This window comes from Amphimedon queenslandica, unplaced genomic scaffold (genome assembly GCF_000090795.2).
Source record: "Amphimedon queenslandica unplaced genomic scaffold, v1.1 AMPQUscaffold_13160, whole genome shotgun sequence".
NCBI lineage: Eukaryota > Metazoa > Porifera > Demospongiae > Haplosclerida > Niphatidae > Amphimedon > Amphimedon queenslandica.
Window position 1 is genome coordinate 55,722 of NW_003546604.1, and position 12,961 is coordinate 68,682.

The 12,961-nt window shown below is 36.9% G+C and overlaps 3 protein-coding genes across 5 annotated transcripts; 2 read left to right on the plus strand and 1 right to left on the minus strand.

The window, feature by feature from the left end:
• The first annotated feature begins 383 nt into the window (after window positions 1-383).
• Window positions 384-8,189, plus strand: LOC100636213 (deoxynucleoside triphosphate triphosphohydrolase SAMHD1-like). Its single transcript, XM_020000726.1, has 16 exons — window positions 384-875; window positions 930-996; window positions 1,054-1,120; window positions 1,580-1,682; window positions 1,793-1,850; window positions 2,161-2,347; window positions 2,943-3,173; window positions 5,229-5,393; window positions 5,485-5,576; window positions 5,622-5,678; window positions 6,562-6,670; window positions 6,729-6,818; window positions 7,233-7,304; window positions 7,364-7,560; window positions 7,604-7,652; window positions 7,914-8,189. The coding sequence occupies exons 1-16, from the start codon at window positions 707-709 to the stop codon at window positions 8,076-8,078; spliced, it is 1,878 nt and encodes a 625-aa protein (XP_019856285.1). The 5' UTR covers window positions 384-706; the 3' UTR covers window positions 8,079-8,189.
• An 11-nt stretch (window positions 8,190-8,200) lies between these two features.
• Window positions 8,201-11,277, minus strand: LOC100636465 (mitochondrial enolase superfamily member 1-like). 3 transcript variants are annotated; one of them, XM_020000729.1, is made up of 3 exons: window positions 11,064-11,277; window positions 10,382-10,891; window positions 8,201-8,939 (listed from the first exon to the last, which is right to left on the minus strand). In XM_020000729.1, exons 1-3 carry the CDS (start codon window positions 11,251-11,253, stop codon window positions 8,275-8,277), a joined length of 1,365 nt encoding a protein of 454 aa, XP_019856288.1. In that variant the 5' UTR covers window positions 11,254-11,277; the 3' UTR covers window positions 8,201-8,274. The 3 variants fall into 3 exon arrangements, with proteins under 3 accessions (XP_019856288.1, XP_019856289.1, XP_019856287.1); XM_020000730.1 differs by having other exon boundaries at window positions 8,201-8,647; window positions 10,090-10,891; XM_020000728.1 differs by lacking the exon at window positions 8,201-8,939 and having other exon boundaries at window positions 9,658-10,891.
• A 25-nt stretch (window positions 11,278-11,302) lies between these two features.
• LOC100636591 (mitochondrial enolase superfamily member 1-like) lies at window positions 11,303-12,818 on the plus strand. Its single transcript, XM_003389050.3, has one exon. It carries the CDS (start codon window positions 11,321-11,323, stop codon window positions 12,674-12,676), a length of 1,356 nt encoding a protein of 451 aa, XP_003389098.3. The 5' UTR covers window positions 11,303-11,320; the 3' UTR covers window positions 12,677-12,818.
• Window positions 12,819-12,961: the final 143 nt, after the last annotated feature.

Here is a 12,961-nt window from a genome sequence, read left to right on the forward strand (position 1 = left end):
GACGCCAGATCTGGGAATTTGGCAGAGATGGTATGTCCTCACTCCACAACTGAGGGTTGCTACTACATAATGTAACATCGAACCACATGCAATATAGTAGTCTTGTCCCCACCCCTTCGCTTTATGCTATAGAAACACAGGAATTGTTTGAAGGTATTGAAAAGGACTTCATTTGCTCCAATACTATATCAAAGGATTGACCATCAGGCATATCAGATTGACTGAACTGTTGTAAGATCCTCTGAAACTGTCTAGCAAATTCCTTTAATCCTTTTTTAGTAAGACTTAAAAGCATAAATAATAGGTAAACCCTTCACCAACAATTTTAGCTCCAGCTCCCATGTTACATTAGGAGGGTCTACTGGTAATTCCCTTTTTTTCAGCAGCCTCAATTTTGTCTTATCCAAGCAACAAATGCTGAATACATCAATCTTTTAGACCTTCCTCCTCTCCAATCGAACGTATTTTTCTTCTAAATCATCCAAATTGAGAGCGTTATCCATTTCTTGCCTAAGTTGCCTGCAGCATAGATATTATGCCTGCAGCCTTCTATCAGGAGGATTGCACATGATCACACGTGGGTATAACCTTATTTTTGCGCATGCGCCAGAGCAAATGCAATCAAAATAGCGGGAATCTGGGAGGCGGGAACTTAAACCACGTGTATGTACTAAAGTAAAGTGTAAACTCACTAAACTGTAAAATAATGAGTGTGTCCCCATCGGCAAAGAGAAGGCGGACAGGTGTTATTGAGCCTCCAAAGCTGTCTGAAATACTTTCCCTTGAGTCAGGAGAGGAGGGCATGGAAGGGACTGAGATAGCAGCAATGTTGCGTGATGCTGGATTCAATGAGGACATTCAAACTGCCTTTAAAGGTAGTAATGCTTTAATTGTCACTGTGTGCTCTATTATCATTTTTATTTATATAGTTAATAAAATAAAACGTCATCATTTATACAGTATGACACATTCTACACTGGCACAGATGGGAATAAAGTACCGGCCTAATTTTAAATAATCTTTTTATTAATTTAATTATTAATTAATTTTAAGTGCTGTTGGTGATCAAATAGATATTATTGAATGGATATCGTCTTTACCACCACCTGCGAATGAGAAGGTAAAATAGTACACTGCTCACTGTAATACAAAATCAATGTATAAATAAGATACATTTGTGTGTGATGATGGAAAATCACAGAAAAATTATCGTTACAATAATTTTGAATATTATTCCAATTTGTTCTTATTTTGGATTGTATTGTGCAGAAAGTTTGATCAACCAAAGTTGGATTTTTAATGAATTTTTAAAGTTTATTAAAAATTTGGCTAAAGCCATGATGTTGTGCTTGCTTAGTCTTCTGCAAAATCCTCCACCTCAGATTTAAGCTCACTTTATGATGCATTAGCATTAAAAATGTTTCTGTTGCTAATTGTTGCTTCTCATGGCTGTCATTATTGTAATTTGATGGTATCATTATGGTTGCATTTATCACAATTGTTCTTATCTTCAATTGGAGCAATTATAGTTGCATGTATAGAAGACCTCATAACTTTCTGCTATTTATGTTATTATTAGGTATTTAACGATCCTATTCACGGCCATTTTGATCTTCATCCACTTTTGGTGTCCATTATTGATACAAGACAGTTCCAGAGACTACGTTATATAAAGCAGCTAGGTATGCAAAAGAAAAATGAAGGTGCCCTAGCTTCTCTTATGCTTCTCCTCCTTTTCTCTCTCTCTCTCTCTCTCTCTCTCTCTCTCTCTCTCTCTCCTCTCTCTCTTTAGGTGGCAGTTATTATGTATTCCCAGGAGCAGCTCACAACAGGTTTGAGCATAGCTTAGGGTAAGTATGGTAATGTATTTATCAGAAAATGTAACATTAATGAAGAATTCTTTCACATTGTATACTATTATAATAATAGCTGATACTTGTATACTGGATTGAACTCAAACTTTATATACAAAATAAGATTTTTTAAGATTATTTATGCATCAGAAAAGTGTAATGTAGAAATTTCCCTGAGCTATTTTTGTTTATTAGTGTTCATTTCCATGCCCTCTAAAATTATAATATTGATTTGTTGCTTTTAGTAAAACATATTACTATTACCCCATTGTATATTCTTGCTATCTTCTGTTATTGTCATTAATAGAGTGAGTCATTTAGCTGGCGAATTTGTTGAGAGTCTTCAAAGGCGTCAACCAGAGCTGTCAATAACTCCAGTTGATATACTGTGTGTGAAGATAGCTGGACTCTGTCATGATATTGGCCATGGTCCTTTCTCTCACATGTTTGATTTACATTTTATACCAAAAGTACCAGGAACTCCAAAATGGAAAGTGAGATGATAATTGTAATGATAATAATAATAATATATTACTATTATTATTAATTTATTATTATTATTATTGATGTTTTGTTATTATTGATAATAATAATAATACATTGTCGTAATAGTAATGATAATTGTTGTTGTTTAATTTTTATTATTAATATTATTATTAATTGTTATTATTGTTATTATTATTACAAAGCATGCTAAGTGAGCTAAACAGCATGAGCTTCATGAGCTGACAAGTACTACAATTATAGTATACATGTATGTGGCATTTTAAGCAGCTTTTAAAATTCATAACAAATCCAAATTTGATCGTAATCAGCTCAAAGTTGATACACAACATAAGGACATGTATGCATGTCAGAAAAAATATTAAAATGGAGAATTCTCTCCTTGTGATTTTTGTCGAAATACATGTACTCTGTACAGAGTCTTTGGCCCAATTTTTGAGCAGCTTGACAATAGTCCACTGACAAGAAGCTGCATGAGGACTATGCCAAAATCCTATGGGAGATCCTGAGCAGTAGTATATGTATAAAACCAAATAGCAAGCTCAACACAGTAATTTTAATAACAGCATTTTATATTTTGTACAGCATGAAAGAGGCTCTGTTGATATGCTTGATCACCTCATTGCTGCTAACAAACTTTGGCCAGCTTTTACAAGACACGGTCTAACTGAGGTAGACCTCATCTTCATTAAGGAGCTCATAGTTGGACCTTTAAAAGAAGAAGAAGAAGATGACAAGGATAGAGAAGGAAAGGAAGAAGGAGAGAGTTCATGGCCGTATAAAGGTAGAAGCATAGAGAAAAGCTTCCTTTATGAAGTAAGAAAATTTAATGAATGATATACCTAATATATTGTATTGTATTTTTGGTAAAATAATCACTTTTAAATTAGTTGCGTATACAATATACATTACACTGGTAATAAGATAGACCCTTTATGTTTAAAATAGCTGCTGCTGCCCGACCACTTTTGCAATCTAGCAGGTATTAGAGAATTACTGCTGCTTACTGGGCCAGACTTCTCACAGTACCTTGTCTTAAAATTCGGGATTACATGATACCACTTATATATCATTGATATAACTGTATGGAATTAGCTGATGCTGCAAGCATCCACCATTTATTCAACTCTATAATTGTGTAAAATTTGTGAAAAGAGCAATTTCTACTTCATTTCTCAAAGCAAGATCTAGGTAAAGTTTGTATGTTTTTAATTACTTGTGGGCGCGTCTATGGGTGTGGTCAAGCATTTGACATTAAATGGTGGAAGGAACAAGCTAATTTTCTGTGTTCTCTTCTTCAAGCGGATCTGTCTATTTGTCTTGAAAGTGCTGGGCTTTATAGGAAGGGCTGACTGTACTGCAGTTATAAGTGGAAGTCCTTACTGGTTTATCCTTGCTATAATAGTAATAATTATTCATCAGTGCAAGAGTGTGTGATGATTTGAAATCTCGTTCAAAATGCCTAAAGTGGGGAAGACTTCAGCCAAAAAACGTAGGAGGATGAATAAGAAGTATAGAATGGAGAAAAGATTGAGAGCCATGCTGGAACAGCAGCTTCAATCTGAGTCAAATGGCGGTGAAAAGCCTAGTACTGATCAAGTCCTTGAATGCAATAATGACACTGCAGTCTGTCATCAAACTGAAGAATCTCAATCTGATTCCACAGCCACAGAACCTGTTGTTGTTTCTACAGCTAGTGATACTGGAACTGGAACTGTCAGAGATAATAAAGAAGAAAAGGAAAGATCAATGGAGTCTCATCATGATAATAATCATGAAGGAAGCAGTCACGATGTAGCCTCGCATAGCGAGCCCCCATCCAAGACCAGTCACCATGATGAGGAAACTGTTAAAGAAACTGTTGCAAAAGAAAAACAATGTCATGAGAGTGATTCACGTAAAAGACATGTAGAGGAATTGCACAGGATGATTTATGAAGGAGAACCGGTTGAAGAAGTCCTTAAGATTGTGAAGATTTTGACAGGACAACTTGATAAGATGAAACAAAATGAGAACCGAGAGAAAGGACAAGTGGGGCGAAGACACCAATCGCAGCATCAACGCTGGCAACTTAAATTAATACACAAGTTTTTAGACAAACTGCATGAGGAGAATGGAAGAAGTCGGCGTGGAAGGAAAAGAAAAAGTTTTAGTGGAATTCAAAATGGAAGTCATCCAGTTGAGAGTGATGGAAGTGGAGGTCAAAAAGCAAGGGGACACTATCATGTCCCTAGATGACTGTAATTCTTATTTTATTCAATTGTGATTCTTTTATTGTTACTGTCATTATACAATGATTGATTTTTGTGTTTATTGTCATTTATTGTACTATTATCCGAAAAGAATTAACTTGTATTTATCACACATAATAATAATAATAATTTAATTATCACTATGAACATACATGTTAACAATCACGACAGACAATATAGGATTGATACTGTGTTTATTAGGTGTGGTATAAAGTAGGATTGGTAATGACATTTGCATATTGATGCAAATAGTATTTAATGGGGAGGCATAATCTCTTTGTAAATGTAAATTTAAACAATTATACTTTAACATTCTTATTCTTCTTATTATTATTATTATCATCAAGAGTAATAATACCTTAATCTTGATATTATCATAAAGACAACAAACATAATGCACATAATAGAATTAATAGTCATAATAATAATTATTATTATAATTATTATTATTATTATTAAAACAAAACAACTATAATGGATCAAAGAATAATAAAAACCAAATAAAATTCTAAGAAATAAACATAATACTTGAATGAATGAATAATGAAATAATAAAAGAATAAATAATGAATAAAATGATTTTACATTATTATTATTATTATTATTATTATTCCATTAGATTGTAGCTAATAAGAGGAATGGTGTTGATGTTGATAAATGGGACTATTTTGCCAGAGATTGTCACTGTCTCGGTATCCCAAACAGCTTTGACTCGCGGAGGTACATGAAGTTTGCACGAGTCATTAAAGTTGATGGAGTGTATCAGATATGCTGTAGAGATAAAGTAAGGGAGAGAGAGAGAGGGGGGAGAGAGAGAAATGAATGGGAATAGGAAGAAAGTCAAAGCAACAAAAAATGAATTAATTTTATTGTAGGAGGTTGGTAATTTGTATGAAATGTTTCACACTCGCAATGCTCTTCACAGAAGGGCATATCAACACAAGACTTCACAGGCAGTTGAAATCATGTAAGTAACAAAGAGGAGGAGTGAGTTATTATCATTCCTGAACAGGTTAACTGAAGCACTGCTTGCTGCTAATGACCACCTACTGATACCAGGAAAGGATGGGTAAGGTTGTGCATGACCACACCTTACATCTCCTGATGCACATACATGTTCTTGTGCTAATTTTGTTCTGGTTCCAATTAAATTGGATTTTTTACAAATTTTAAAGTTTCTCAGAAATGTAGTCAAATATTCTGTATTGGGTATTTTTCTGGAAATTGCTAGGAGAGTTTTTTTTTCTATTTTTATTGCAATTTCTGATACGTATACATGTACTTATGCTGTTTAGAGACTTTCAGCTGATTCAAATCATAAATTGTTTTTTTACAATTTTTTAATTTGCTCAAAATTTGACAAAAAAATCCCTGTTTACTCTAGTACAAGGTCTCCAACCAAATTTCATCGAAATTGACAAGAGAATTTTCCATTTTCATATTTTTATCTGATGCATATACATGTTCTTATGTTGCGTAGAAAGTTTGAACTGATTCCAATCAAAACTGGATGTTTTACGAATTTTTGAAATTACTCCAAAATTGGGCCAAAGTCCCTGTACTATAGTACAGGGTCGTTGGCCAAATTTCATAAAAATTAAAAGGAGAGAATTCTCCATTTTTATAGTTTTCTGACACATGTATATGTGCTTATGTTGTGTAAAAAGTTTAAACTGATTCCGATCAAAATTACGAATTTTTAAAGTTGCTTAAAAATCAGGCCAAAGTCCCCGTACTATAGTACAAGGTTTTTGGTTAAATTTTGCCAAAATTGACTAAGAAAGAATTCTTCATTTTTATTACATTTTTGATACCAATGTTATGTAGAAATTTTGAGTTGATTCCAATTAAAATTTGAATTTTTCAAAAAGCCAATGTACTTAGTCTATCACTATACATGTATATTACCTCTTGATGTTACATGTCCATACCATTGGCTCATCATGTTTTAGGTCTTTAGTTAGAATGTCTGATGCTGTCAATGATATGGTTGCTTATACCAATCTCAATGACTCCATTATGCATGTCATCATGACCTCTCCTAACCCTAAACTTCAACAGGTATACATTATGATTATTCCTGTCTTTATTGTTATTATTATGTATCTTTCCTTATAAGGCTCAGGCTTTGTTATGTAGAGTAGAAGAAAGGCAGTTGTACAAATGCATAGGACAGACACAACCATCCACTGATATTGCTGGTTCTAATGTGAGTGTTTATATTGTACATGCTTTATACATGTATGTACATGCATGCTTTAAGGCTGATTCACACTTAAAACTTAACTTAAGGTAATGCATTAAGTTAAGACAGGGAGTGCTGTATAAACCTATGGCCTTAACGTAAGGAGGAGTCCTTACGTTAAGTTACCTCTGGCCGTTGGTTCATACAGCACTTCCTGTCTTAACTTAATGCATTACCTTAAGTTAAGTTAAATGTGTTGTGAATCAGCCTTAATGCATTTAAAGTTACAGTTACTTGAAGTCTACTATTAATGAGATATATGTACTAATTTAGTTTTTGGGGTGTCTATACTAATTTTATCATTTTTATGTACTCTTGCTTAAAGATCCTTTATATTTCAGTACAAAAATGTCCATGTATTATATCTATTACTAATAGGAGGAGATTAAGGATCAGATATTAGACTCAAGACCAGATTGTGGCCTAACCGAATCTGACCTTCACGTTAAAGTACGCCAGGGAAATTCAACAAATCTTCCTCTTAATGAATCATTAAATTCTGTACATAGATTGTTACATTTGATTATGGCATGAAGGAGCGCAATCCAATAGATCAGATGAGATTTTATGTTAAGCATAAGCCGAATAGAGCCTTTAAAGTCCGTAGGAATCAAGTCTCTCAGATGCTCCCTGCCACTTTTGTTGAGAAGAGCATTCGAGTATATTGCAAAAAAATAGATGCTGATAGCCTGGAGCTTGCAAAAAAGTAAAGTAAATACACACACTATTGTCATTCTATCTCTCATTAGGTGTTTTGTGACTTGGTGCAATAAGCAAAACCATCTCATGACGCCAAAGGTAGGTACTGTATAAGTGGTTTTTTCAAAGGTTGCAAATTTCGTGGATTTTGCAGATTCCTTTCTGATGTGCGAAAATAAAATCCGGGAAAGTCAATATAATACAATACCCACATGGCACATGGTAGAATTTGCAAAATTAAAATCTGTAAATCGGAAAATTAGAAGATTTTCCGAAATATAATTTCCTCGAAAAAAACACTTAAACAGTATATTCATTGGTACTGCTCAATTGTGTAATGTCAATTAAAACATGTATTAGGGAGAAATCTCAGTTGAAGGATTTTGTAATGACGAACATGACTTCACTCCTTATGGTACTCCATTTGGTACACCTGCTAAAGGACCCTCGTCACCAACAAGAGATCAGCAGAACCTCCTCTCAGATACTAAAAAGAAACTGAGTTTCCTGATCGAGAAGAAATAATGATTTTAATACTGACATGCCTTGATACATTTATTACCTGCTTTGTGTTGAGTTTCATTTCTCTAAAATAATGTATTGTGTTTTTTATTACGCTTATTTTTCCAAATAAAATCATTGAAAACTAGAATTGCAGCAGCAAAATCTATTTTGGAAATCCAAAGGTAAGCAGTAATACAAAATTAATTCAAAATAAATATTATGTCCACTTTATCCCTTTAGGAAACTCATACTCAAGCAGAGACTGATCTTTCATCTTTGTAGAGTAGCCATGGTCAGTTGGAACAATGTAGCATCCATTCTTAATTATTGAAGGATAGACAAAATGTTCATGCAAGTGATCAGCATACTCAAGCATCTGTGACTCTCTTTTATCATTGATGCATATGTAGTAGAATATGCTTAAATGCTGTGTCATTTCACAGAGCCCACAGCCACCAGCATGAGGGCAGACGGGGACTCCAAACTTTTGAGCTAGCAACATGACAGCAATATTCTCATTGATGCCTCCTAATCTACAGCTATCAATCTGACAGTAGTCCATAGCTCCTGATTCTAAAAACTGCTTGAACATCACACGATTGTGCGCATATTCTCCAGTAGCTATACCAATGCCCAGTGGACGCAATGCCCTGCCAATCTTAGCATGGCCCAGTATATCATCAGGAGATGTGGGCTCTTCTATCCACAATGGCTTATACATTGATAGAGCTGTCATGTGAGCTATTGCTTCATCCACATCCCAGCATTGATTAGCATCCATCATCAGTGGAACGTCGGGACCAAGAATTGAACGAAATAATTCACAGCGATGCTTATCAACTGAGAGATCACGAGAGACTTTCATCTTGAATTTAGTGAAACCAACTTCCTGAGAGCTTTTAATTTTTTCCTTCACAAGCTCATCAGAAAATCCCATCCAGCCAGCTGATGTAGTGTAAGCAGGGTATCCATTACACTTCACATCTTCCACCCTCTCTCTACGTGAAGGATACTGCTTGTGTAGTATTGCTAGTGCTTCATCCTTTGTAATAGCATCAGAGAGATACTGCCAATCAATTAGCGATATAATCTCCTCGGGACTCATGTCTGATAATAGCTCCCAGACTGGTTTCGACTCTATCTTACCCCAGAGGTCCCACAGTGCATTAATGACTGCAGCTACTGCTAGATGCATGATCCCTTTCTCCGGCCCCATGTAGCACAACTGTGACTCCCAGGTCAGGCTGTGCCAGAAAGAAGAGAAGTCTGTGTAAATTTCTAAAAGAGATCTACCAACTATGAACGGACTTAGAGCTTGCACAGCAGAACAGACGACTTCTGTTCCCCTGCCAAGAGTAAATGCTAGGCCAACCCCTTCTCCTACTCCACTGGCAGTGAGAGTGACATAAGCAACTGAGAAATGAGGAGTGTGGACAGAGTCAGCTAGCTCTGGCGTCTGGAACCTAATGTCTTGACATTTGATGTCAGTGATGAGGGAAGAAGGGGAAAGGAGAGACCTTAGGCCAGAAAAGAGGAGGTGGGACATTTTGAAATGCAAAGGTGAAGGGAGTGTGTGCTGCAGGCCAGCCACTCCTCTTTAAGCAAGAATAAATATTTTTGCAAAAATAATCTATAATTTTTATTCACTTAAGATATTGTCTTGGTCCATGCAGGTCCATTAGGATAGGAATATTCTTCTACTGACTCTTTCTTCATTTCAGTAGAGTACCCTGCACTAGTGGGCAAAAGATAGCATCCATTATTAACAGTGACTGGATGCACAAAGTGCTCGTGGAGGTGATCAGCATATTCGATGAGTCGGCTCTCTTTACTACCAGATATACATATGTAGTAAAAGAACATTAAGTGCTGGACCATTTCACAGAGCCCACATCCACCAGCATGAGGGCAGACAGGGACTTTGAACTTCTCAGCTAGCAATAGGACAGCTATGATCTCATTGATGCCTCCTAATCTACAGCTATCAATCTGACAGTAGTCCATAGCTCCTGACTCTAAAAACTGCTTGAACATCACACGATTGTGACAATGCTCTCCAGTAGCTATACCAATGCCCAGTGGACGCAATGCCCTACCAATCTTAGCATGGCCCAGTATATCATCAGGAGATGTGGGCTCTTCTATCCATAATGGCTTATACACTGATAGAGCTGTCATGTGAGCTATTGCTTCATCCACATCCCAGCATTGATTAGCATCCATCATCAGTGGAACGTTGGGACCAAGAATTGAACGAATCAGCTCACAGCGATGCTTATCAACTGAGAGATCACGAGAGACTTTCATCTTGAATTTAGTGAAACCAGACTTTAAAGCAGACTGAAGTCGCTCCTCTACAACCTCATCACTGTACCCCATCCAGCCAGCTGATGTAATGTAAGCTGGATATCCATTCTCTTTTAAATCTTCCACCCTCTCTCTACGTGAAGGATACTGCTTGTGTAGTATTGCTAGTGCTTCATCCTTTGTAATAGCATCAGAGAGATACTGCCAATCAATTAGCGATATAATCTCCTCGGGACTCATGTCTGATAATAGCTCCCAGACTGGTTTACACTCTATCTTACCCCAGAGGTCCCACAGTGCATTAATGACTGCAGCTACTGCTAGGTGTATTGCTCCTTTCTCTGGTCCTATCCAGCGGAGTTGTGTCTCACACGTCAGACTGTGCCAAAACGAAGCAAAGTCAGTAAATATATCGACCAGTGATCTACCAACTACTAGCGGCTCCAGTGATTTTATTGCAGCACAAACAACCTCATTTCCACGGCCTATTGTGAACGTTAATCCATGGCCACTATAAAGACTGCCTCCTGTATTAAAATAAAAAATAATTTTTAACAAAATAATGTTTTAGTGAATAAAATTATAATTACAACAGCTTTGCTTGCATGACAAGGTGTGAACAAATAGTAAACAGAACCGCCACACAAATTACTATAATCTTTTGCCTTATTTTTTTACACAAAGAGGTCTATTTACTACCTTCACTATTGCTGCTAGCTGCAGTCAAAACTGCATAAGCTGCTGAATAGTTAGGGTCTTTGTGTAGAGCGTCAGAGCCATGACCTGTTCCACAGGCTGAAGTTGGGAACCTTACATCTCTAGCAGTGAGAGAAGAAATGATAACATCACGTGAAAGGAGGGTTTTCAATCTGGAGAATAAGGGAGCCATTTTTCATATAATTTTATGCAAAGAAGGGGGTGTTCCTCTGTTGCCAAGAGAGGCGTTTTCCTAAAACATGTCTTCCAAGTTGACCTTTAGAAATGTCCTGAAACCAGAGAACGTTATCACCGAGCTGCATTGGTCTGATATTCGTTTCCCTACATCACTGGAGGCCCATGGCTCGGATGCTATGCACAAGGACCCCGACTATTCTGCAGCATACGTGACAATACACGCAGGAGGGCTCTCATTGGTGGGTCATGGGCTAACCTTTACTGTTGGTCGTGGGAATGAGATCGTTTGTGCTGCAATAAAATCACTGGAGCCGCTAGTAGTTGGCAGATCACTGGTTGATATATTTACTGACTTTGCTTTGTTTTGGCACAGTCTGACGTGTGAGACACAACTCCGCTGGATAGGACCAGAGAAAGGAGCAATACATCTAGCAGTAGCTGCAGTCATTAATGCACTGTGGGACCTCTGGGGTAAGATAGAGTGTAAACCAGTCTGGGAGCTATTATCAGACATGAGTCCCGAGGAGATTATATCGCTAATTGATTGGCAGTATCTCTCTGATGCTATTACAAAGGATGAAGCACTAGCAATACTACACAAGCAGTATCCTTCACGTAGAGAGAGGATTGAAAGCGTAAAGCAAACCGGTTACCCTGCTTACACTACATCAGCTGGCTGGTTAGGCTACAGCAATGAAAAGATACAGGCACTCTGTCGAGAGGCTTTGGACGATGGCTTCAAAATGTTTAAAGTCAAAATCGGTCAAGATGTCAGTGACGATATTCGTCGTCTTAAAGTGATACGAAAAGAAATCGGTCCTGACACACCTCTAATGTCGGACGCCAATCAAAGATGGGACGTCGATGTAGCCATTAGTCACATGACGGCTCTATCTGAGTTCAATCTCCGCTGGATAGAAGAGCCCACATCTCCTGATGATATACTGGGCCATGCTAAGATTGGCAGGGCATTGCGTCCACTGGGCATTGGTATAGCTACTGGAGAGCATTGTCACAATCGTGTGATGTTCAAGCAGTTTTTAGAATCAGGAGCTATGGACTACTGTCAGATTGATAGCTGTAGGTTAGGAGGCATCAATGAGATCATATCCGTCCTCCTATTAGCGGCAAAGTTTGGCATCCCAGTCTGTCCTCATGCAGGTGGAGTTGGCCTCTGTGAATTCGTACAACATCTCTCCATATTTGATTATGTATGTGTGTCTGGTACAATGGAAGGACGAGTCATTGAGTATGTAGATCATCTTCACGAGCATTTCCTTGATCCGGTTGTTATTAAGGACGGATGTTACATGGTTCCTAGTCTCCCAGGATACTCTGGAGAGATGAAAGAAGAGTCCAGAGCGGCCTATCTCTATCCAACTGGCTCTGTATGGAAGACATTATTAGATAGCCAATGATAAAGGGGTATGGACATATATGTACATGGACATTATGTACATAACTGGTTTATGAGATGGATTCTATACAGGTTGCTGCTGTTTATTTGCTGTTTATCTTTTGATAATAATTTTCTAAAAAAATGTTTTCTTAAGTCCATGATATAGATATAATCTTACAGTGCAGTTTCTAGTTGTTAACTTGACAGTTTTAGACTATTACAATAATGAAATCAAACTAAATGTAACGGTATTTTCAGTTTCCATTACAACAACAACAACAAGCTACATCAGATATAATGATTA

Excerpts from the sequence above, each read along its gene's own strand:
- LOC100636213 (XM_020000726.1), top strand. The coding sequence starts at position 707 with ATGAGTGTGTCCCCATCGGCAAAGAGAAGGCGGACAGGTGTTATTGAG. Across the intron at positions 3,174-5,228 it reads AGAAAAGCTTCCTTTATGAA|ATTGTAGCTAATAAGAGGAA; the intron begins GTAAGAAAATTT and ends TTATTCCATTAG. Across the intron at positions 7,561-7,603 it reads AGCCTGGAGCTTGCAAAAAA|GTGTTTTGTGACTTGGTGCA; the intron begins GTAAAGTAAATA and ends ATCTCTCATTAG.
- LOC100636591 (XM_003389050.3), top strand. The coding sequence starts at position 11,321 with ATGTCTTCCAAGTTGACCTTTAGAAATGTCCTGAAACCAGAGAACGTT.
- LOC100636465 (XM_020000728.1), bottom strand. The coding sequence starts at position 11,253 with ATGGCTCCCTTATTCTCCAGATTGAAAACCCTCCTTTCACGTGATGTT. Across the intron at positions 10,892-11,063 it reads AGCTAGCAGCAATAGTGAAG|GAGGCAGTCTTTATAGTGGC; the intron begins GTAGTAAATAGA and ends ATTTTAATACAG.